Source organism: Ovis canadensis, chromosome 2, assembly GCF_042477335.2.
Source record: "Ovis canadensis isolate MfBH-ARS-UI-01 breed Bighorn chromosome 2, ARS-UI_OviCan_v2, whole genome shotgun sequence".
Taxonomy (NCBI): Eukaryota; Metazoa; Chordata; class Mammalia; order Artiodactyla; family Bovidae; genus Ovis; species Ovis canadensis.
Genome location: NC_091246.1, coordinates 146,037,276 through 146,060,539, shown reverse-complemented (window position 1 = coordinate 146,060,539; position 23,264 = coordinate 146,037,276). Strand labels below are relative to the sequence as shown.

Below are 23,264 nucleotides of genomic sequence, written 5' to 3'. Positions count from 1 at the left end.
ATTAGTCAAAAGGCGAATGAGGACTGCTTTTGACCTCCAGCAGCACATCTGACCTCCATCCCGGTGCTGGGGTTGGGTTTGCTCAGGGTAGGAAGAGCTACAGAAGCCTCCCCTGGGACACTGGGCTATTGTTGGATGTGTGTGGCCAAGTTGTATCTCAAGTATTGTGTCTGGGAGCAGATGTACATAACATAATGAAAATGTCATTCTACATTGTGTTTTAAATCGAGAATGTTAAAAGTCATTCATTTTGTACTCTTTTATGGTCTTAATCTTGTTCAGATCTTTTCTAAGTCTTAAATTGAAATTAGTTGATGTGTACATTAGTAGCTTCCCTAGTGGCTCAGACAGTAAAGAATCTGCCTGCAGTGTGGGAGACCTGGGTTTGATCCCTGGGCTGAGAAGATCCCCTAGAGAAGGGCATGGCAACCCACTCTAGTATTCTTGCCGAGAGAATCCCCATGGACAGAGGAGCCTGGTGGGCTACATTCTGTGGGGTTGCAAAGAGTCGGGCATGACTGAGTGACTAAGCACGCACAGGCAAACACACACACACACACACACACACACACACACTTTAATAGCTATTAAGTACCATATATGAAGAGTTGTCTTACAATGCTGTGTAAGTCACCCCAGACTACCATAACAAAATGCGGGATTTTGGATTCCTTGGATTTTGGAATCCATGGTGGTCCTGCAACTACTAGATGATTCTATTAGAATATAGGCTGTGTGTATATATGTATAAGAAAAATGATAGGAATTTATCTGTCTCACACATATAGTCCAAGGTAAGCAGACCAGGGCTAGTAGGAGGCCTCTGACACTAACATCAACAGAAACTTCTATCTCAGGGTCAAAGATGACAGCTCCAGCCCTTACTATCTTCCTCTGATGGAAATGGAGAAAGGATGAGAACAGCTCATTCACATTTATCACTAGGGGTTGCATCCCAAAGTGGCCCATGTCAACCCTGCTCACATCTCTATATATCTTAGGTGTGTGGTTCTAGCAAGCATGGATGTTGGTTGAGAAGCACTGTCTCCAGCTAACTACTGTTTTACTAACAACTTCTATTCCATATGGCTACTGTTAGATGAGAAATAATTCATTCATTTATTCAGCTAACACTGAATTGTGAAATATTATAACAAAGTGCCTAGCAAAGTGTCTTACACCTGGTAATGGATCATCCTCCTTACTTTTCTGTAGCACCTTACTACTCAAAGTGTGGTCCAAGGTCTGAGCATCCTCTTGAAACTTGTCAAAATGTAGAATATCAGCCCCAAGCCAGGCCTACTGAATCAGAACCTGCATTTTAATAGTTTGAGGAGCCTCCATGCCAACATGTTCTTTATCCTTTCTGGCACCTGCATGCCATGTTAGTTGAGCACTTACAATGTTCTATGAAAATTAAATGAGGTAACATGTATAAAATACTTTAAAATCTGTAAAGTGCTTCATATCATTATTTAAGAGTATATCCTTCTGGGGAAATAAAGTGAGTCTTATTGGAAGGCCAAGGTTTGAGAATCACTGAATTTTTGGATTTTCCAGCGTTGATATTGTCTCCTGTTATTGTCAGTTCAGTCGCTCAGTGGTGTCCAACTCTTTGCGACCCCATCAATCGCAGCACGCCAGGCCACCCTGTCCATCACCAACTCCCGGAGTTCACTCAGATTCACGTCCATTGAGTCAGTGATGCCATCCAGCCATCTCATCCTCTGTCGTCCCCTTCTCCTCCTGCCCCCAATCCCTCCCAGCATCAGAGTCTTTTCCAGTGAGTCAACTCTTCACATGAGGTGGCCAAAGTACTGGAGTTTCAGCTTCAGCATCAGTCCTTCCAAAGAAATCCCAGGGCTAATCTCCTTCAGAATGGACTGGTTGGATCTCCCTGTAGTCCAAGGGACTCTCCAGAGTCTTCTCCAACACCACAGTTCAAAAGCATCAATTCTTCGGCGCTCAGCCTTCTTCACAGTCCAACTCTCACATCCATACATGACTACTGAGAAAACCATAGCCTTGACTAGATGGACCTTAGTCGGCAAAGCAATGTCTCTGCTTTTGAATATGCTGTCTAGGTTGGTCATAACTTTCCTTCCAAGGAGTAAGCGTCTTTTAATTTCATGGCTGCAGTCACCATCTGCAGTGATTTTGGAGCCCAAAAAAATAAAGTCTGACACTGTTTCCCCATCTATTTCCCATGAAGTGATGGGACAAGATGCCATGATCTTCGTTTTCTGAATGTTGAGCTTTAAGCCAACTTTTTCGCTCTCCTCTTTCACTTTCATCAAGAGGCTTTTTAGTTCCTCTTCACTTTCTGCCATAAGGGTGGTGTCATCTGCATATTTGAGGTAATTGATATTTCTCCCAGCAATCTTGATTCCAGCTTGTGCTTCTTCCAGCCCAGCGTTTCTCATGATGTACTCTGCATAGAAGTTAAATAAGTAGGGTGACAATATACAGCCTTGACGTACTCCTTTTTCTATTTGGAACCAGTCTGTTGTTCCATGTCCAGTTCTAACTGTTGCTTCCTGACCTGCATATAGGTTACTCAAGAGACAGGTTAGGTGGTCTGGTATTCCCATCTCTTTCAGAATTTTCCACAGTTTATTGTGATCCACACAGTCCAAGGCTTTGGCATAGTCAATAAAGCAGAAGTAGATATTTTTCTGGAACTCTCTTGCTTTTTCGATGATCCAGCGGATGTTGGCAATTTGATCTCTGGTTCCTCTGCCTTTTCTAAAACCAGCTTGAACATCTGGAAGTTCATGGTTCATGTATTGCTGAAGCCTGGCTTGGAGAATTTTGAGCATTACTTTACTAGCATGTGAGATGAGCGCAATTGTGCGGTAGTTGGAGCATTCTTTGGCATTGCCTTTCTTTGGGTAATGCCATGTAAAAAGGCATTTCTATTTCCAGAAAATGGGCTTGAATCACCTTGCACTGTCCTAGGTTCAGAGCTTTTCTCTAATTATGTAGGAAGATGCTAGGCTCATCCTTATGAAATGAGGGCTTTCAGTGTGTTTTTTAATCACCATTATTCTTTCTTGACATCTAAATATTGCAGCTTTTTATGTTCTTAATTATGTTAATGCTTATACAGATTTTGATATCAAATGAACAAGGAAATTCCTCTAAAGATATTTGAGAAAAACTGATTCTAAAAAACAATAGATTTATGATATCAGTTGAAACTAAAGATGTTATACCTAATGCATTAAATTATACACAGCAATCCAGATTCATACGCTTGTGTTGAGCTATTAGAAATCAGGAGAATCACCTTTTCATGGACTTACTTGTCTTCTCATCTGTTTTTTTGGGAAAGATAGCGTTTATTCTGTCTCAGAGAGTTTGAGGGACCATAACAAAGGTCCGCCTAGTCAAGGCTATGGTTTTTCCAGTGGTCATGTATGGATGTGAGAGTTGGACTGTGAAGAAGGCTGAGTGCCAAAGAATTGATGCTTTTGAACTGTGGTGTGGGAGAAGACTCTTGAGAGTCCCATGAACTGCAAGGAGATCCCACTAGTCCATTCTAAAGGAGATCAGCCCTGGGATTTCTTTGGAGGGAATGATGCTGAAGCTGAAACTCCAGTACTTTGGCCACCTCATGTGAAGAGTTGACTCATTGGAAAAGACTCTGATGCTGGGAGGGATTGGGGGCAGGAGGAGAAGGGGACGACCGAGGATGAGATGGCTGGATGGCATCACGGACTCGATGGATGTGAGTCTGAATGAACTCCGGGAGTTGGTGATGGACAGGGAGGCCTGGCGTGCTGCGATTCATGGGGTTGCAAAGAGTCGGACATGACTGAGCGACTGAACTGAACTGAACATGAGACCCTAGAGAAATGTAGCATATGGAATATATTAATATCTAGTATCATCAAAGTGGGAAGTACACGTGAGCATGCACTGTGAAATAAGTGTGTTCCAGTGCTTACTTACATGTGTGACTGGCAAGCTTGCAAGCTGAGCCATGGCTCTGGTAGTGGTTGTTGCTTGTGGTTGTTTAGTCTCTTAAGTTGTATCCAACTCTTTTTGTGACCCCATGGACTATAACCCACCAGGCTCCTTCTTTCCATGGGGTTTCCCAGGCAAGAATACTGGCGTGGGTTGCCATTTCCTTCTCCAGGGAACCTTCCTGTCCCAGCGATCAAACCTGCACCTGCGGCATTGGCAGGCAGGTTCTTTACCACTCTGCCCCCCGGGAATCCCGTGGCCCTGGTAGCCCCATCGAATTCTCAGTGTTCTTTACCCCTGCTTTAAGGAGGCAGAACCTAGTGAGAGACAAAGACTCACCCACTGTTTCTGCAGATCAGTCCACTTTCACACATGATACAAGCAGGTCTAGGCGATGCACATCCGATGCACCCAGAGAAAAGCCTGGGGGTTAGAAGAAGCTCACAAAGGAAGGGAAGCTCTAAATGATGGGTGTTCCTGGGTCAGTAGGAGTCATACCTTTGCTCTTTTGTCTCTAATGGGAAGGATGACTATAGTGGAGGAGATTTCCGCTGTGTCTTTAGAAGCAAGCACACACTTGCCCTGTGCACTGGGGACTGATATATTCAGCAAAATACTACAAGGCTTTTTATAGGCTTGGATTTAATTCTGTATTCCTTTTCATTAGCATTCAGTAATGAATGCTGAACTGTCACCTTGAGTGTCTCATGCTGGAGAGATAAACGTGAGAATATGACATAGTTTTCCCTCAGGGACTTTCAGTCGATTGTAGAGATAGTAAACAGTTTTATCAGGGAGAAGGGTAATAAATAATATTTGTGTTCTACTTTAAAATAGATTTTGCTGTGTTGTGCCCAAAATTAAAAATAATGTGTGTATGTATGTGTTTAAGGACAAATCTATCCATGTCTATATCAATATCTTTATTATATAGAAAAGAGGCTCAAAATGGGCTGTATATTAAAATGTTAGTAGTGACAAGAATTCAGTTATTTTTATTAGTATTTTCAATATTTTCTACGTCTTCCTCCATGGACTTGTGTTGTTTATAGAAGACAATCAAACTTCTGAAGGCTCTGCATCATGTTTTCACTTGTTTCCTCACTTGATCTTTATAATCACCGCATGAGGTTGGTCAGTCATAAACCTCAATGTCATGCACATGAGAAATGGAGAAGACAGTCAGACAGGCAACTTGGCCATCCAGGATGTTTGGAGCATAGGGACCACGTGATATGTATAGCGTTGCGCAGGTAGCAGGTGGTGAAAGCAGGAAAAAAGGAGGGAGAACCAGCAGTGCCTACGTCAGACGAGGCTGTGAAGATCCCCGAACATCATTAGGTTTAGGGCATGGCGTGACTTTTCACTTCTGCCTAGCTCCCTGAACTAACGCCTGGTTCAGTTTTTATCAGAGTCACAGTGGCTATGTTTGGCTTTAAGACCAGACAGTCTGAGCTTGATATGCAGCTCTGGTCCTGCCTGGCTGTTTAACCGAGGCAGTTAACTGTGGGCTCAGGGTCTGAATTTACCTATCTATAAAATGAGGGAAATACTACTGCTACTTACTATAAGGATTAAATGAGTCCATACTTGTGAGTGAGAAATGGCAACCCCCCACCCCCGTTCATAGTAATCTTGCCTGGGAAATTCCACGGACAGAGGAGCCTGGCTGGCTACAATCTATGGGATCACAAAGAGTCAGACACTAGTGAATGACCAGCACTTTCACTTTGAAAGAGAAACAACTTTTTAATTGGTTAAATAAATAATAGATCATGGACGAAATTTCTCAAAAAACAATGTATCCTCCAAAAAAAAGTCTATGGTCATAGGGAGAACTCTACAAATACTCTCTAATATCCTCCTCATGTTCATCGTCATCAATGCAAGGTGGAAAGAAACCTCTGTGGCTTTCAGAGAGACAACTAAGTTATCCTAGTGCAACTGGGAGCAACTTTTGCTCTTACAGGACCTGGGACCAAACAGGAAGGTTCAGTTCAGTTCAGTTCAGTCGCTCAGTCGTGTCCGACTCTTTGCGACCCCATGAATCGCAGCACGCCAGGCCTCCCTGTCCATCACCAACTCCCAGAGTTCACTCAGACTCATGTCCATCAAGTCCGTGATGCCATCCAGCCATCTCATCCTCTGTCATCCCCTTCTCCTCCTGCCCCCAATCCCTCCCAGCATCACAGTCTTTTCCAATGAGTCAACTCTTCGCATGAGGTGGCCAAAGTACTGGAGCTTCAGCTTCAGCATCAGTCTTTCCAAAGAACACCCAGGACTGATCTCCTTTAGAATGGACTGGTTGGATCTCCTTGCAGTCCAAGGGACTCTCAAGAGTCTTCTCCAACACCACAGTTCAAAAGCATCCATTCTTCGGCGCTCAGCTTTCTTCACAGTCCAACTCTCACATCCATACATGACCACTGGAAAAGCCATAGCCTTGACTAGACAGACCTTTGTTGGCAAAGTAATGTCTCTGCTTTTGAATATGCTATCTAGGTTGGTCATAACTTTTCTTCCAAGGAGTAAGCGTCTTTTAATTTCATGGCTGCAGTCACCATCTGCAGTGATTTTGGAGCCCAAAATATAAAGTCTGACAGGAAGGTTAGGTCAGTACAAATATATCTGACATTAATCTTTCAATGACAGTTTTATTATTTTGAGATATATAAACCTACACACAGATTGGATTAATGATAGATTACATTTCCTAATAGTAAGAAACATAGAGATGTGTATCAGGTATATATAGATGTATACCACCAAGATTAGGGATGCAAAAGAATTGTAAAGTTAGTACAGAAATATGAGAAAGTTTGTGCTGATGTTAGGGGATGGTTGAGCTGTCTATTCAAATCCATACCAACCCTACCTGCTTATTAAAAATGTTTGGAATCTGTGTGTATACTTAGATGTTCTCTTTAATTTTACAATGTGGTAAGGCAAGTGATTATGTTAAGTTAAGAAAGATTGTTTTTTCTTAAAAAGACCTTGACAACGAGTCAGGAGTGGAGTGTACTATGAGGGTTAATCTACTCAGGCCTGGAATTAGTCAGAGCTAGTCCAACTGAAATAAGTGTACCTGCCTGCTCCTGACCCCAGTCAAGGCATGAAACAATTGATGAATAATGTTGCTTGGTGAACAATGAATTGGAGGGGTTTCAAAGAAATGTGCATCAACTGTCAACATTGTTTATTGATAATAGTGAGATGGAGGATTTGCAGTGTATCTTAGTGAGACACTTGAAGAACTCTGCTGTTGAGGCTGGTTACCTAGCAGGAATGTGTCTACTGAACCAGCACAATATAAAAAAGTGCCATCCAGGACTCTATCCTAGAAGTAGCCTGAAATACTGCTGGTTGAGTTTAGAGGATTCCCCAGAGAGAATGCACGACGGACTCTTCATTTCTTTGCCCTCCCATTCCCGATTGTACCAAGTCCTTCAGTTCTCACACAGGTAGATTATTGAAATCCCGAAATATTGGGAGGCCAGAATCTGTCATAAACTTCTCTTATCCTGCTTCTTTTCCAAAACATGTAAAATTGTTTCTCTGTTGTGTTTTTCAGACCCCCTGGCTGTGGAATACAAAGCATTGCTGGTACAACTACCCCTATCAGGTAAGGACGCGTTGCTGTCTGGATTTTTACACATGGGGAGCTCTTCCTAAGCCAGCACCATGGATTCTGGCAGGTCCCAGCAGGTTGGGCAGCCACCTTGCTTTTTGTCCCCACATTGCCCCTGCTGCTTGATGGTGGATATAGCCTAGTGAGGAAGGTACTTTCTGTTAGTTCAGAATCAGTGTTCACTTGCTTGAGCAGATGGAGGAGGTGTGGAAGGTGTGTTTGCTAAAGAGTAAGATATGATCACTTCAGTAGGTGGATAAGTCCTCCTTGTAATAGCCCATCTGCATTTGGGCTGAGAATAGCCCTGGCCTGTCTCAACAGCTAGTGGGCAAAGCTTGAGTAAGGAGCTGGGATAGGCATGCTGAATTTGGTTCATTTTGTGGCTTAGGAGCAGCCTCTGTAGATGTAAATCAAACACCATATCCCTGAGCATGGAAAAATGGGCTTGTCCCGTTACACATAGACAAAAATAGCATTATTGAAAATGAGATTAAAGTCATATCCCAGACAGAAAGCATTTCAGATCCCTGCCCACAGATATACCCTTGCCTCGGATCTTGAATTGAGTAATATTACCATGTGTCGTGGTCTCTAGCTCAGTCACTATTTGAATATCAAAGTGGGACTTCTCTAGAAATGTCTTGCTGAAACAGTTCTAGAATTTCTAGTTCAACTGAGATATATTATTTAAGAGAAACAAATACAACCATGTATTTTGTTGATAAAGAGACTGACATTGTAGTAAGCGATGTGGATTTTTGAGTTTGGGATTCTATAGATTGCCTTTTTAGAGGCATTTGGTCTAACAAAGTTAATGGACAGCAGGCGTGCCCTGCTTCTTCATTACACACTGTGTTGCAACAGGGGATTGGGAGTGGCATTGGCTATTCCTTAGGACAAGTTCAAGGCTAGGAACACATTGAAATGGGGATTCCAGTTTGCATTTCCATCTCTTTCACATGGTTTATTCAAATTAGGAAAGACTGAAAATCAACAACATGACATGGTCAGAGAGAGCTGAACATTCCAAGGCCATCTGATCAAGACTAAAGTAACTGTGAAAGCGACCACTCGCGGCACACAATTGTAATTCTCAGTCGCAACTGCTGTTTTATGAACTTAAAATGTTATACTCAGAATATTGTCGTTTACAGTTCTGTATCCTGTAATGGCATACTGCATGGAAAGGATCCTGTTCCTCGTGTGTTTTGTTGACAAAGAGAGATGAGGGGAACAACTGTTTTTCTTGGTGTCCATGCTTAGAGTTGGTAGTTGAGTGAGTGCGTCTCACACGACTTAGTCATTATGCTGTTATTGGTTTACAGAGCATTTCAGTTTCAGTTGTATTTACCATGTATACTATTGCTTGTATGCAGTGGTGTGGATGTGTTCGTGTAATGAGTTTCAAAGGTCTTTGGGGAAATCAAGTTATTTCAGTATAACGCAGAGAAACAATTAAAAACAACTCATCAAAAATGTTTTTTTAAAACTCCGTTTTGTCTTTATGGATTTATGTGCAAAATAAATAGCATTGACTTCCACTGCCTCTCTGAGCCTCTCCTCATTCCTGGACCTCTGAGGCAGGTAAAGCAGATGTTACCTCCATTTTCCAATAAGTAAACCAAGGCCCAAGTTTTATAACTACTTAAACTGTGAAACTGGGGCTTGATCTCAGATTCCCTGGTAGGTGCCTAACCTGGTATCTCTTAGCACTTCCTTGTCCCCCTGATCTTGTAATAAATATTTTGGAATTATCTTTTTAAAAATCTTTACAATATATAGGACATTTTCTAAAAACAAAAAAAGCTCCGATTAAGACAGAATCTGAAACTGTGCCTCCATGAGTCATATAGTACCCCAGCTTCTTTCACCTCCTGTGGTCCCTGTACTCACGGAATTGAGTACAGGAATCTCAAAGAATCTCATGGGAGTCGTCCAGATTTATTTTCTCTGTGTATGTGTTAGAATTTTTTTGCAAGTTGCCTAAAGGAGTCTTGTAGAGATGCATGTCAGAGAACCATAAATGCGATTGTTGAAATTAATCGCGAATTGGGTACCAATGCCAGATGTTCATACCAGTTGTCACTTTTCTGGTTGGAGATGAAACAAAACTAATTCCATCAAGCTGTGGATTAGAGGAATCCTTCAGAGCTCTCTTATTGACAGAGAGAGTGGGGCTGGAATTTGTGGAGGTGTAAGACCATGTCACTTTCCAAGATTGAGCTTGAGATGTTTGAAACAGATTTGATTTCCTATTAATTATTAATTGTGCCTTTTTCTCTTTGATCCTCAGCCACTCACACCTGACCTTCACTACTATTATATCCTGGAGCTGTCGTTTTATTGGTCTTTAATGTTTTCCCAGTTCACTGACATCAAAAGAAAGGTAAGAGTTGGTATGTTGTAAAGGACTTGCAGACAGGCGTTTTTCGTGACCCTTGGCAGATGGGTGTAGAGTCTCAGAAGCACCCACTTCTGTTCTCCCATCAGTACTGAATTAGTATGACTTTTGGCATTATTATAGAAGATTCTCTGCTTTTGTTTGTGCTGTTCTATATTTTAATCCCATTGTCTCTTCACTCTCCTCCAATCCCAAACCTAGTGTTCTTTTCTCAGTGATAAAATATAGCAACTCCGGGAGTTGGTGATGGACAGGGAGGCCTGGCGTGCTGCGATTCATGGGGTCGCAAAGAGTCGGACATGACTGAGCGCCTGAACGGAACTGAATGATTCTTAACGGCATTAATTTCCTCTCAGTCTGAGTCCCAAGTCCCTCTGTTGTCCAGATGAAATGAAGAGGAAAAATTTTATCTGTGACTCCTGGGAGAGAGTGAAAGCTCAGTGTTCCAGCCCTAAAGAATGAAGATTTCCCCCAATAAAGAATTATGTAATGTCAAAATATGTCAGGAAAATACAGCATTCCTAAGTGAGCTGTTACTGGCTTTCACCCTACCCTCCACTGGAGTAGCTTTTGCTCATGGTACTCTTGACCTCTTCAGTGTTAAACCCTCTCATTCTAGTTCTCATCTTATCAGCTTCTGGCCAGAATTGGTGCTTTTGGCTGTTCACTGTTGTTGTTTTTCCGTGAGGCTATTTTTTCCAGATTCTCATATTTGGATCACTTCTTCAAAGCCGTCTCTGCTGGCCTCCACTCCAGCCCCCACCCACCGTGTTCTGCATATTTACATGCACCAGGGTCTGCTGCTAGATTACAGGGTGTCATCTCCCTGGGTGATCCGGCTTACACCCTTTGACACTATTAGCAATTATGCCTATACCAGTAACTCCCAACTGTCTCCTGTCCCAAATCTTCTCTGGGTTCCACACTTACACAAAACTAATGATAAATGAAAGTATGATCTTCTTCTTGTTATTTCACCATTTAATCCTCACCATAGTGCTAAGATCCCATCTAATCATCTATTATTAATTTTCCTTTTATGAATGAGACATCTGAACCATAATACAAAGTGTTCCCAACTGAAGACATTGTCTTCCCCTAGTCTCGTTCTTCCTCCAGTAATATTTGTCACCGATTGTCATGTAAGCTAGAAGCCTTCCTTTGCTCTCCTCTTTGCCACTCCTTGTACCTACTTCCTTAGTGTCACTGACACATTTAGTTTGAGTCCTATTTTAGCTTAATCTATTACAGCAGCCTCTTAAATGGCCCTCCTTTCTAAGTAGTTATTCTTGTCTACCTGCCATCTAAGAGTTATGTTTCTCAAATCCTCAAAACAAAGCCAGACTACCTGGGGAGATATTCAGGTTTGTCACCATGATTCCAACCCACCACTCCAGTCTCTCCTCCCCCTGACACACACATATGTCTCAGTTACAAATATCGTCTCTCCATTGTTCAAACACTTTTTTTCCTTGACGTCTTTGTTTTTTTACAAGACTTTGCCTGTGGCTGGAATCTCTCTCCCTTCACCAGACTTGGCAGGCAAAGAGCAGGATATGTTCATCTTTGTACCTCTCGGGACTGCTGGTGCACCTGCCTGGGGTGGGGCTCAGTCAGTTTAGGGTGAATGAGTAAACGGACTCGTCAGAATGTCTTCTCACTGCTAATGGATATCTTCTAAGCTTCTTTGCAAACAGTACTGTGCATTGTGAGGGATCACAACACTGTAACAAACCATTTCTGGGTTAGATCGGTAATCTGCCAAATTGCAAAATGTCCAAGTGGCAGCTGAAAAGCATGTACCTAGTACCTGCACCTCTTGCCTGGAGAATCCCAGGGACGGGGGAGCCTGGCGGGCTGCCATCTATGGGGTTGCACAGAGTCGGACACGACTGAAGCGACTTAGCAGCGGCAGCAGCAGCACCTGCGCCACCTCCCCCAGGTCTGCCCCCTCCAGTCTCCTGTGGCACTGGCTTACTGGGCGGGCAAAAGGCTGTCTGTCCTGACAGCACGGCCTTAACGCGGTACGTGTCATCTGATTCTCAGAGGCGGATGGTTCCTGTCAGGGCTGAGGCTTATTTGGTGGTTCCCTTACTCATTGCACCAAATGCTCGGGTCCATTTCTGAAAATGTTTAAAGATCTTCAGTGATGATAAGCCAGTTAGATCTTGTCTCTCTTACACAAGGAGTCTTCTTCAATCCTGTAGTCAATACTTGACTGTCCACCGAGCCAGGCCTGTTGTGCATTTTATTTATTTACTTTTGAAATCATTCATTTTGGGAAAAATCAAAATGTAAAATTTACCATCCTAACTATTTTTAAGTGTACAGTTCAGTAGTGTTATGCACATTCACACTGTTGTGCAACCCGTTTCCAGAACCCCTTTCATGTTGTGGAACTGACATTCTGTACCCATTAGTCAACAAATCCCCGTTCCTGCCACCTCCAACCCCATCACTGAAAACGACCATTCTACTTTCTGTCTCTATGAATTTGATGACTCCTTACCTCATTTAAGTGGAATCCCACCACATGTGTCCTTTTGTGACTGACATATTTCACTTAGCACGACGGCCTCAGGTTCATCCATGTTGTAGCATGTGTCGAAATGGCCCGCTTAAGGCTGAAGAATACAGATTGTATTTTTATTTTGAGGAGAAATTTTTCCAGGTGGTCACAGAAAACACTTGTATAACAAAGAAGGAGTTTTGACTGTTCTTCCCATTTTCTAATTGAGAGAATTGATGTACAGTGAATTTTCAAGGCTGTACAATGTGGGAATAAATTAGAGCCCAAGTTCACCCAGCACAGTCCCGTGATTCGTCATAGATGAGCCACTGGATGTGTCCACAATCTTGTGCTGACTTGCCCCTCTGTGCTCCTGACTGTAGAGGCAATGGGCCTTCTGCTGTTCTTTGCCTCTTTGTTTGTTCCTCTTTTGCTTCATGACAATTAGGAATGCCATCTTGGGTCAGAGATGAATGGAAGCAAAACTGACTGCTACGTGGCCCCCAGGAGCCTAGTCCTCACCAAGCCACTTCCTCTCGCTTGAGCTTCCTCACCATGCATGCACCGTGTCTTTTCACTGAGCCAAGAGGACTCACAGAGGCTTCATTGTGTTATGACAAATTACCGTTTTCTTAATAGTAATTATAAGTGGATTCATTTCAGGGGCTAAAGTGTATCATTTTGTATGCTTTTCACTTATCTTGCGTCCGTGTAGAGAAAGCCTACAAAAAGGGGCATTTTACAGTGAGGTCCATGAAAATGGAATTTATTCAGGCCTGTACATGTTGTCAGTGTTGCTAAATTAATAATATATACACTTTCTGGTCGACGCTATAGCTTGCTGTGGCTATCTGGCTCCTCTTCCTTCTCCCCTTGGTCAGAGTACCTTTGAACGTTCCTGGTGCAGCTGGCTTAGTCTTGTTTCTTGTACAAAATGGGAATTTGGCTACTACCGTATGTGCTTTTACTCTGCACAGAGTTTAATAAAGAAGGTCTTCTGTGCTGTGGCTGTCTCTCATTAGTGAGTTGCTCATTAATCCTTCCTTTTTTCCTTCAAACCATGGCTACAGCCACTGCAGATCCTCGGGGGTTCCTGCCTCACTTCCCTCCCACCCGAAAGACCTGCCATTCCAGCCATCAGCAAGGACTTCTGGTATATTCTGTTGCCAAATACATCCCCACCTTCTATACTGCAACTGTTAACTAAGCCCTCACCCTCTAAAAACAACCCTCCTCCTAATTATAGAATAGAGATATTTGAAGACACCCATTGACACGATGATAATCAATTTCTGAAGCCTATACATATAGTGGACAAATAGAAAGGTTATAAAAATATTTCTTTACTTGCCCTATCAAATAGCAATGAACTTGAATAACCATTTTCAAATAGGGACCAGAATTTATGAATGTTTGATCTAAATGCATGCCCCCAGCTGTTAGAATCAATACCTTAAAATGTGAGGTTCATAAATAACTCTTTGTGATTTAATTGGTTCACAAGTCTTTCTAAAAATGGCTTTTATATTCACAAACTCTCCCCCTCTAGAAATGTCCTAGTATTGCCATGTTGGTTTTTTTTTTAATTGCTCTGTTGCCAAGCAGAATCTGGAGTTTAAAAATGATTGGAGAACGTTCATCTCTATGGTGATAGAACACCTTGCCTCTCTTGGTCATCTCCAGGGTTGGTATTTATTTGGTCAGTGATGATATACATGCTATTAATATTCCCAGAGAAGAGGTGCAGTCAAGAGGCAATCGTTTGGTATAGTGGACTCATAATTTAAGTATTCTATTGTATGCTACCAAGGTATGTGTATCTTTTTGAGGATTTTTTTCCTTCCTTCTTTCTTCTTCTGCCCATTCTGCTCTCCTTCTCTTCCTTTTTGCCTTTCTTCTTTTGTTAAAAAAAAAATCATTAAGGTACCTTATTAAGAAAAAACAACAGGTATATTCTTGGTGTTCAATATTGTTTGAATCACCTTTTATTTCCCAAGGCTTAATTTTTATTAAGATTCTGTTTTCCAGCACCTGTTCACAATAAGTTTTTCTCCTGTACACCTAAATTTTCTAATGGAAGTTAATAAATATGATTATGTTGGAGCTCAGAACAGCTTGCTGGTATGCAAGCCTTGTGTCCCTGGGCCTTCGACCAATGAACCTTGCTTGTGTTTAGAGTGCTTTGCAAAAAATCACCCATGGTTGAGTTCCAAGACCCAGCTGGTGAAATCACCTTATTGTTCTTTTGGTCTTTAACCTGAGAGAAAAACTTTATCTCATGAAAGATCCCTGACAGAGAGAGGTGATGATGATGAAGTTTAGTGAGAAACTTATTGAGAAGCTTATGTTTGCTCTTTGGTAACTTTTGTGGAAAATTGCTGGTATCTATTGCTTTGAGTACTTTAGCTGCCTTGTGGGGGCCTGCCATGCTCCAGGTCTTTCCTGTTTCAATTAGCTTTAGGATTAAAAAAAAAACATGTTTTAATCTTTTAATAAGGAAGCAGTATGGAGAAGGAAATGGCAACCCACTCCAGTGTTCTTGCTTAGAGAATCCGAGGGATGGGGGAGCCTGGTGGGCTGCCGTCTCTGGGGTTGCACAGAGTTGGACACGACTGAAGTGACGCAGCAGCAGCAGCAGCAGCAGTGTGGCATAGAATTAAATAAAACAATGTCCATGAAACCATCTATCTAGTACAATGGTTGACAGAACTCAGAGCAGTACGCAACACATAATGACTAAAATTTGGTTGAATCAAAGCATAGTGCTAGGGCCAAAAACAAATCAAAAAACCTCCTAAACTAGTGGTCACAAATTTTTCTACTTTGGATCGGTTAAAATGAGCAGAAATCATTAGGAAAAGGAGTTAACTTAAAGCTGCCCACCTTTTACTTTTGCTGGTAAGGAAATTACTTCATAAAAGAAAGGACATCTTAACATTTTAAAGGAGAAAAGATTTTAAAGGGGAAAAAAAGGACAATCCTTTCTGTTTATAATTATGAAAAGTTTTTCTCTCTCTCATTTTGCTCAAGACTGGGGAAAGTTATGGGTTATGTGTCTTCTTAGAGGTTGAAGCCATGGGCTCTGAGTCCTTCTGCCTCCCCAGCACCTCTCCTAATTTGGTGTGACCTTGAGCAATGTAGCTTACCTCTCTGTGCCTTTGTGTCCTGATCCAAAGAATAGAGTTCATATAACCTACCTCCTGGGAGTGTGATGAGCATAGATAAGTGGTACAAGCTGTTGAAACAGTGCACAGCACATACCAAAGGCTCCATAAATGTTGGCTATTACTGTAATTGTCAGTGTGACTCACCAAATATTGCCAACTCTCTACTCTCAAGCACGTGCTTGAGGATGGTACACTCAGCCATACCCCTTCTTGTGGTTGGAGATGACCAGATGGCTGGTAGGCTGTGAGCAGAACTGACTTAGTCAATGATACAATGGAATTGCTAGTGTGAGACCCACTAGAGTCTCTTTTCCCTCTAGCATGATGGGGCTTCTCTGGTGGCTCAGATGGTAAAGAATCTGCCTGTAGTACCGGAGACCCAGGTTCGATCCTTGGGTCAGGAAGATCCCTTGGAGAAGGGAATGGCTACCCACTCCAAGTACTCCAAGTATTCTTGCCTGGAAAATCCCACGGACAGAAGAGCCTGGGGAGCTACAGTCCGTGGAGCTGCAGAGTCAGACGCAACTGAGAGATTAACCACTTTCACTTTCATAGCAATTGATAACCTTTGAGATGCAGGCTGCTCCATCCGGTCCCTAAGTGATGGCGATAAACAGAGTGCCCCCTGCCCACGAGTTGGTAACATACAATAGAATAAGACATAGACTTTTGTTATAAACCATTGAGATTTTAAGCGTTTCATTATTGCCACATGATCTAGCTTATCCTAACTGGCACAACTACTATTAATAATCTGGCTGATTATCATCTCCTAGAATAGTATTTTCAGAGAAGGCAATGGCAACCCACTCCAGCATTCTTGCCTGGAGAATTCCAGGGAAGGCGGAGCCTGGTGGGCTGCTGTCTATGGGGTCGTACAGAGTCGGACATGACTGAAGCGGCTTAGCAGCAGCAGCAGCAGAACAGTATTTAGAAGTCATTTGTAAAACTTAGCAGTTCTCAAAGTGTGGTCTTCAGACACCTAGAGATTCTTGAGGCCCTTTCAGAAGATCTACAACATTAAAACTACAATCATAATAATGCTGGGATGTCATGCACCATTCTCACTGTGTTGAACTTTACACTGATCATGCAAAAGTAATGGCGAAATTGCTAGCAGTGGCACCAAACAGTATGAGTAGTAGCCTTTGTATTCCTCTCTGCCACGTGCTTGCAGGAAGGAAAAATGTCGGTTTTACTTGAAAATGCTCTTGTTGAATTAGTAAAAAGTGTTAATTTATTAAATCTCTAATTCTTGAGTGTACGTTTAATTTTTTTTTATTTTGTCTGATGAAATGGGAAGGAGCTAGGAAGAGCTTCTGCTGCAGAACAACATCCGGTGTGTCTCAAGAAAAGTCACACGCGGTTAGTGTTTTCCACTGAGGGCTGTGCTAGTTGCTTTTCCCCCCCAAAATCTAATTTTTACTTGAAAGAATGACAAACTATAGTTATTCCATTGTGTGTATTTGGTAGACACATTACTGAAGATGCACAGAGTAAACTTATCGAGGTGTTTCAAGTAAAACCATTGACATTATTTGTTGTCAATGATAAAACTCAAACTTTCAAGAAAAAATTAGATATTTTTAGAAGACTTGTGTCCACCAGCAAGAGCTGTATAGCATCTCAATACTCAAAGACTTTTCTCAGGAGATTGGTAGTGATGACAATAAATGTGGTTTTTAACACATTGTGCAAAACGTTTCTTTAACTCCATGAGCCAATGTTTTCCAAATGTTGCATGATGCTCCGAAAGTATGCGTGAGTGAAAGATCCATTCAAAGGTGAAGACAGACCAAAAGATTTTATGTAACAGGACATGAAAATTTTATTGATATAATTTTAAATTCCATATTGCAACTAACCTTTAAGAATGTCCCTCTTGTCAAGATTTGGAATATCAAGGGAAAATAACCATAACTATCTGAAAAAGACTATTAAGATACTTCTCCCATTTCCAACTGTGTGATACTAGATTTGCTTTACATACTTTAACCAAAATAACTGGGCAACAGATTGAATATATATGCCATGATGAAACCAGCATGAGACAGGCATCAAAGAGATTTGCAATCATGTAAAACAATACCAAGATTGCCGGGAGAAATAGCAGTAGCCTCAGATATGCAGATGACACCACCCTTATGGCAGAAAGTGAAGAGCAACTAAAAAGCCTCTTGATGAAAGTGAAAGAGGAGAGCGAAAAAGTTGGCTTAAAGCTCAACATTCAGAAAACGAAGATCATAGCATCTTGTCCCATCACTTCATGGGAAACAGATGGGGAAACAGTGGAAACAGCGTCAGACTTTATTTTTTCGAGCTCCCAAATCACTGCAGATGGTGACTGCAGCCATGAAATTAAAAGACACTTACTCCTTGGAAGGAAAGTTATGACCAACCTAGGTAACATATTGAAAAGCAGAGACATTACTTTGCCAACAAAGGTCCGTCTAGTCAAGGCTATGGTTTTTCCAGTGGTCATGTATGGATGTGAGAGTTGGACTGTGAAGGAACCTGAGCACCGAAAAATTGATGTTTTTGAACTGTGGTGTTGGAGAAGACTCCTGAGAGTCCCTTGGACTGCAAGGAGATCCAACCAGTCCATTCTGAAGGAGATCAGCCCTGGGATTTCTTTGGAAGGAATGATGCTAAAGCTGAAACTCCAGTACTTTGGCCACCTCATGCGAAGGGTTGACTCATTGGAATAGACTGTGATGCTGGGAGGGATTGGGGGCAGGAGGAGAAGGGGACAGATGGCTGAGATGGCTGGATGGCATCACCAACTCGGTGGACATGAGTCTGAGTGAACTCCGGGAGTTGGTGATGGACAGGGAGGCCTGGCGTGCTGCGATTCATGGGGTCACAAAGAGTCGGACACCACTGAGTGACTGGACTGAACTGAACTGAACTGAAAACAATACCACTGTCTTCATGACATTTTTAAAGTTTTGGAAAATGTGGTTATTTTTTATAAATATATTTATATTAATTAACATAATGAATTTTATTTAAAATAAATTAATAAGCATGTTTTTAAATTTTTCCCAGTTTTCATGTCCCGCGTGGTAAATACTGATAGATATGACCCACATAAACAAACAGTTTTTGGTGTCCTCAATAATTTTTAAGAATATGCTCCTGACACCAGAACATTTAAGAATTGCTCATCTAGATTATTTTTCTTCTTTTTAAGAAAACGTCTCTTTGCTTTACTTATTTATTTTGGCTGTGCTGTGGAGCATGTGTGATCTTACTTCCCAGACCAGAAATGGAACCAGTGCCCCCCTGCATTGGGAGCACAGAGTCTTAACCGATTAACCACTGGCCCTCCGAGAGTGTCCCTAGATTATTTTTAAGTCTTTCCTAAGGATATGACAGTGTATTAAAAAGCAGAGACATTACTTTGCCAACAAAGATCTGTGTAGTCAAAGCAATGGTTTTTCCAACAGTCACGTACAGATGTGAGAGCTGGACCATAAAGAAGACTGAGAGCTAAAGAATTGATGCTTTGGTGCTGTGGTGTTGGAGAAGACTCTCCAGAGTCCCTTGGACTGCAGGGAGATCACACCAGTCAATTCTAAACAAAATCAGTCCTGAATGTTCATTGGAAGGACTGATGCTGAAGCTGAAGCTCTAATACGTTGGCCACCTTGATGCAAAGCGCTGACTTACTGGAAAAGACCCTGATGCTGGGAAAGATTGAAGGCAGGAGGAGAACGGGGCAACAGAGGACAAGATGGTTGGATGGCATCACCGACTTGATGGATGTGAGTTTGAGCAAGCTCCCAGAGGTGGTGAAGGACAGGGAAGCCTGGCGTGCTGCAGTCCGTGGGGTCGCAAAGATTCTGACATGACTGAGCGACTAAACAACGAACAACAACAAGGATATGACTCTCGGGTGATGCCTCAGATTGTATCAGCATCTCCTCTCTTTGCTGGAAAGGCTGAAATCACACCAGATGACACCCGATCATCCTGAGAGGGTGCAGGATGATGTAGAATTCTCCCTGGGTGACCTCAGTGCTGCTACTTGTAGACACTGGCAGGCAGACCACTTAACCACTCTTTCACAGAGGCACCAAGTTGTTCTTTTGTGTGTTCCCTTATGACTGGAGTAGCAAGATCCTGCCCTCCAAGCTTAGGTTTCTTCCAAGGCAGATACTGCTGACTCTGAGGGCTCTTTCTGTTTTTTTCTCACTGTAGTGACTTCAGAATCAAAGAAGGGAAGAAGAGGCAGCTCCTTTTAGTAAGCCACCACTGATGATCAAAGCATTTTAACCCAGGGCTGTGTGCAGGCTGGTGGGAGAACAATAGAACAGTCTTGTCTGGGGTGGAGTTGGGGGAAAATGTCTTATGGGGCAATTTTATGAGATTTTATTCAAAATTAGTAGCTTGTTCCAGCAATCAAACTCCCAAGCACCTCACCAGAGATGCTCTTAAGCATCTTTAAATCTCACAGTTAGATGACCAGCCCAGCTACAGCCCTGGGGCATTGTGGTGGCACCTACTGCTGTCCAAGCATGAGAAGTGACAGCAGGAACCTCTTTTGCCAGGGTGGTGCCAAGGGCCACAGCACTGCCACATTACAGAGAGACCTACACCCGGGACCAACATAGTGCTGTTGCTCCAGTGCTCTGGGTCCTTAAGTCCAGGCCCTCGGGGATCCCACCCTCCCTTGAGAGATGCCGCTGACATTTGGAAAGTATCACTTTCATTGGTACATGGGTGGTTCAGTGGCAGAAGTCTTGCCTGCCACGCAGGAGGTCCAGGTTGTTTTCCTGGCCCATGCAGCCACAGTGTCCCCTTTTGGGGGGCTTCCCTGATAGCTCTGTTGGTAAAGAATCTGCCTGCAATGCAGGAGACTCTGTTTCGATCCCTGGGATGGGAAGATCCCCTGGAGAAGGGAAAGGCTACCCACTCTAGTATTCTGGCCTGGAGAATTCCATGCACTGTATAGTCCAAGGGGTCGCAAAGAGTCAGACACGACTGAGTGAGTTTCACTTTCACTTTTATTAGGAGATTTCATTCTGCTTCCCCTGGAGAGTTTCCCATAAGTCATCCTAGGAGTCTTGGGAAAACGTCTACTTTGGCTTACTATCTATCTGTTATCTATCTAACCATCTCCCTGACTCAGTGAATTCCCTCCATTTCTATCCCCTTAAATATAAACAGACCCATGACATATCCTCTCCTTTGGCCTCCCAAGAAGAGGCACCTCTTCCACTCATGGCTAATCCTCCCCTTTGCTCTTGGTCCCCTTCTCTTCCTGTCCCCTAGAAGCAACCTTGTTCTGTGTGATAGGCTCCCACTTATCTGTGTTTTCAGAAGGGTCCTCCCCCTGCCACCACCTTCCTTATTGCCGTCCTTCCTTGTGCTCTTGTTTCTGAGAAGCAGTCCACTGTGATGGGTGCCTGACCTCTCCAGTCACACAGAATTAGATGCTGATGTGCCTCGAGCCTGTCCTTACCATGTGACTCTGGAGAAATCTCACAGCTTCTCCGTGCCTCAGTTTCCTTATAGAATGGCATTCAAACAGTACTTGCCTTATGGCGTTGTTGGGAATAAATCACCGTGTCCGAACCTTCTGAAACCTGAGAATTAGTAGGCAAGTCTCAGGGTGGATAGAAGTTCACCAGATACTCAAATAGGAGTGGGGCTTGGAGAAAAGAAGAGAAAATACAAAGCCTTCCAGCCAGGAAAAATCCCTGAAGGGCCAGAGTACTGCATGGCGGCAGGGAAGGTGACAGGTGAATTTTACAAGTAGAGTCCTGCCTGTTGGTGAAGGCAGGTGGGGAGCTTCGGCAGTGGAAGGAAGAGAAATTAGAAGAGAGACAATAAGGCTGATGATAATAATAATAAGAGTTTCCCTGAACCCCTCCTGACAACTTACAGCATCATCCCAGCAGCCCACCAGGCTCTGCCGTCCCTGGGATTCTCCAGGCAAGAACACTGGAGTGGGGTGCCATTTCCTTCTCCAATGCGTGAAAGTGAAAAGTGAAAGTGAAGTCTCTCAGTCGTGTCCGACTCTTAGCGACCCCATGGACTGCAGCCTACCAGGCTCCTCCGTCCATGGGATTTTCCAGGCAAGAGTACTGGAGTGGGGTGCCATTGCCTTCTCTGTGGCTGACCTAGAGGAGACTTTTTCTTCTTCCATCCAAAGCACCAAATTGAGACCTGATTTGTCATTTAGAACCTCCAGGGTTTGAAGGAGGAAATGGCAACCCACTCAGTATTCTTGCCTGGAGAATCCCACAGACAGAGGAGCCTGGCGGGCTACAGTCAATGGGGTCGCAGAGTCAGACACAACCTAACACGTGGCACAGGCTTGACAGTAAATGTGAGGATGATGGCTTTTGAATTCTGGGATCGCTCTGATTTTAGTTGAGCCCAATCTGCCCCCTACTGATAGTTTTGGATGTTTTCAGCCTGAATGAATTTATTTGCTATCCGGTGTTGGCCCTTTGTCCACTGTGTTATTTCCCACACCCGACCCTCACGCTGGATAAAAAGGAGAGCAGAATCTGTTAACTTGCACATCACTTAAGACTGTTACGTTGGGTGTATTTTAAATGTCCCAGAAGTGACCCTTCTAGCATGAAAAGCTGTACAAATTAGTGCGGCTGGACCAAGAGTAATTTCAACTGCACCCAGAAGATGGATATTTTGGCTTCTGACTACTGGCGCTTGTAATTTGGCAAGACTTGTAGTGATGGAGAACATCTAAATACCCAAAATTCAATGAGAAAAAAGACATGTGTGTATGATTAAGAAAAATACCTACATCACTTGAAAGCGGAATGCATCTGGAGAGCGTACTTTGGAGGGGAAGAGAGGCAGAAAGCAAGGACTCCAGAGAGTCTCAGATGAAGTTCCAGGCTCTGGGCAGGCATAGTGGGAGGGAAGCAGTGGTACTGTCCTGCTGCTTTCTGTTGTGCAAACAAAATTTTACTGCATCTTTTCCCTCAGTAATAAAATCAATTGAAGATTAAATATTAACTAAATAATTCAAAGTACATGAGATTATGAGTTCTTGATCTTAAAATGGTGCCATCTTTGTTACACAGGAGAAAGACTGGGTAAACACTGCTGATACAGCAGTTCTTTATTTCACTTATGTATGTTCCCAGAAGCTCTGAAGTAATGGCACATGTTGTGGTAGAGAGGCTAATGTTGCATCCAGAAGGACAGCTCTTGTTTTCACAAAAGCTTAAGCTTTTCAAAAGCTCTTAAAGTTGTAGTTATAATTTATCATGAGGATTTTGATGGAGATATCTGCCAAAACTGTTTTTTTTTAATAATTTATCTGAATTTTGAAAGTAATACTGAATGGGTTGCTTCAGAACAGCTGTGAAAATTAAACCCCTTACTTATTCTTTATCTAAAGAAAATGTGATGAAGCCAGCCGTGAGCCTATGAGATTTCGATATCTCAAATTACAAGACTGTTTCACATACTACGCTCTTTGATGTGACTCTAAGGCGGAGGTCATCAAAGTTTTTTCTAAAGGGCCAGATAGTAAATATTTTAAACTCGAGAGCTATACAGTCTCCGTTGCAACTATTTAACTCTACCACTGTAGCAAGAACACTG

General features: G+C 42.7%; 1 protein-coding gene across 3 annotated transcripts in view; it reads left to right on the top strand.

Annotated features, from left to right (window-relative positions):
• The window catches only part of CERS6 (ceramide synthase 6), a 349,400-nt gene that overhangs the window by 267,312 nt on the left and 58,824 nt on the right, over nt 1-23,264 (top strand). For all 3 annotated transcript variants that reach the window (XM_069577322.1, XM_069577321.1, XM_069577320.1), the window contains exons 5-6: nt 7,541-7,591; nt 9,891-9,983. In XM_069577322.1, the coding sequence (XP_069433423.1) occupies nt 7,541-7,591; nt 9,891-9,983 (144 nt within the window). The remainder of the gene's footprint in view (nt 1-7,540; nt 7,592-9,890; nt 9,984-23,264) is intronic.